The sequence below is a fragment of the Apaloderma vittatum genome, unplaced genomic scaffold (genome assembly GCF_000703405.1).
Source record: "Apaloderma vittatum isolate BGI_N311 unplaced genomic scaffold, ASM70340v1 scaffold27300, whole genome shotgun sequence".
Classification (NCBI taxonomy): domain Eukaryota; kingdom Metazoa; phylum Chordata; class Aves; order Trogoniformes; family Trogonidae; genus Apaloderma; species Apaloderma vittatum.
In genome coordinates this window covers 2,767-3,097 of record NW_009696678.1, presented here as the reverse complement: position 1 = coordinate 3,097, position 331 = coordinate 2,767, and the positions used below count along the sequence as shown (strand labels likewise).

At 55.0% G+C, this 331-nt stretch overlaps 1 protein-coding gene across 1 annotated transcript in view; it reads left to right on the top strand.

The window, feature by feature from the left end:
* TNRC6A (trinucleotide repeat containing 6A) overlaps positions 1-331 on the top strand; it is a 19,577-nt gene that overhangs the window by 17,817 nt on the left and 1,429 nt on the right. The window contains exon 18 of the mRNA XM_009875944.1: positions 68-207. Within this exon, the coding sequence (XP_009874246.1) occupies positions 68-207 (140 nt within the window). The remainder of the gene's footprint in view (positions 1-67; positions 208-331) is intronic.

The following is a 331-nucleotide window of genomic DNA, read 5'->3' as shown; positions in this document are numbered from 1 at the left end:
CCACCCCCTGCTCGAGCTGTGGCTTCGTGCCGGCCGTTCTCACGTCCCACCTTTGTTCCTCCCCCAGATCGACGGCTCAACCCTGCGCACGCTGTGCATGCAGCACGGCCCGCTGATAACATTCCACCTTAACCTCCCGCACGGTAATGCTTTGGTCCGTTACAGTTCAAAAGAAGAGGTAGTGAAGGCACAAAAATCTCTGCACATGTAAGTTTTGGCTGGTTTTCTTCTTTTTCCAGTCCGAGCTTTAAGCAGCTGTAACTGTTTCATTGGGTTTGAGATGCCGCTTGCACGCAGGGATGGCGGCATTGCTGGCGCTGGTGTCACAGCC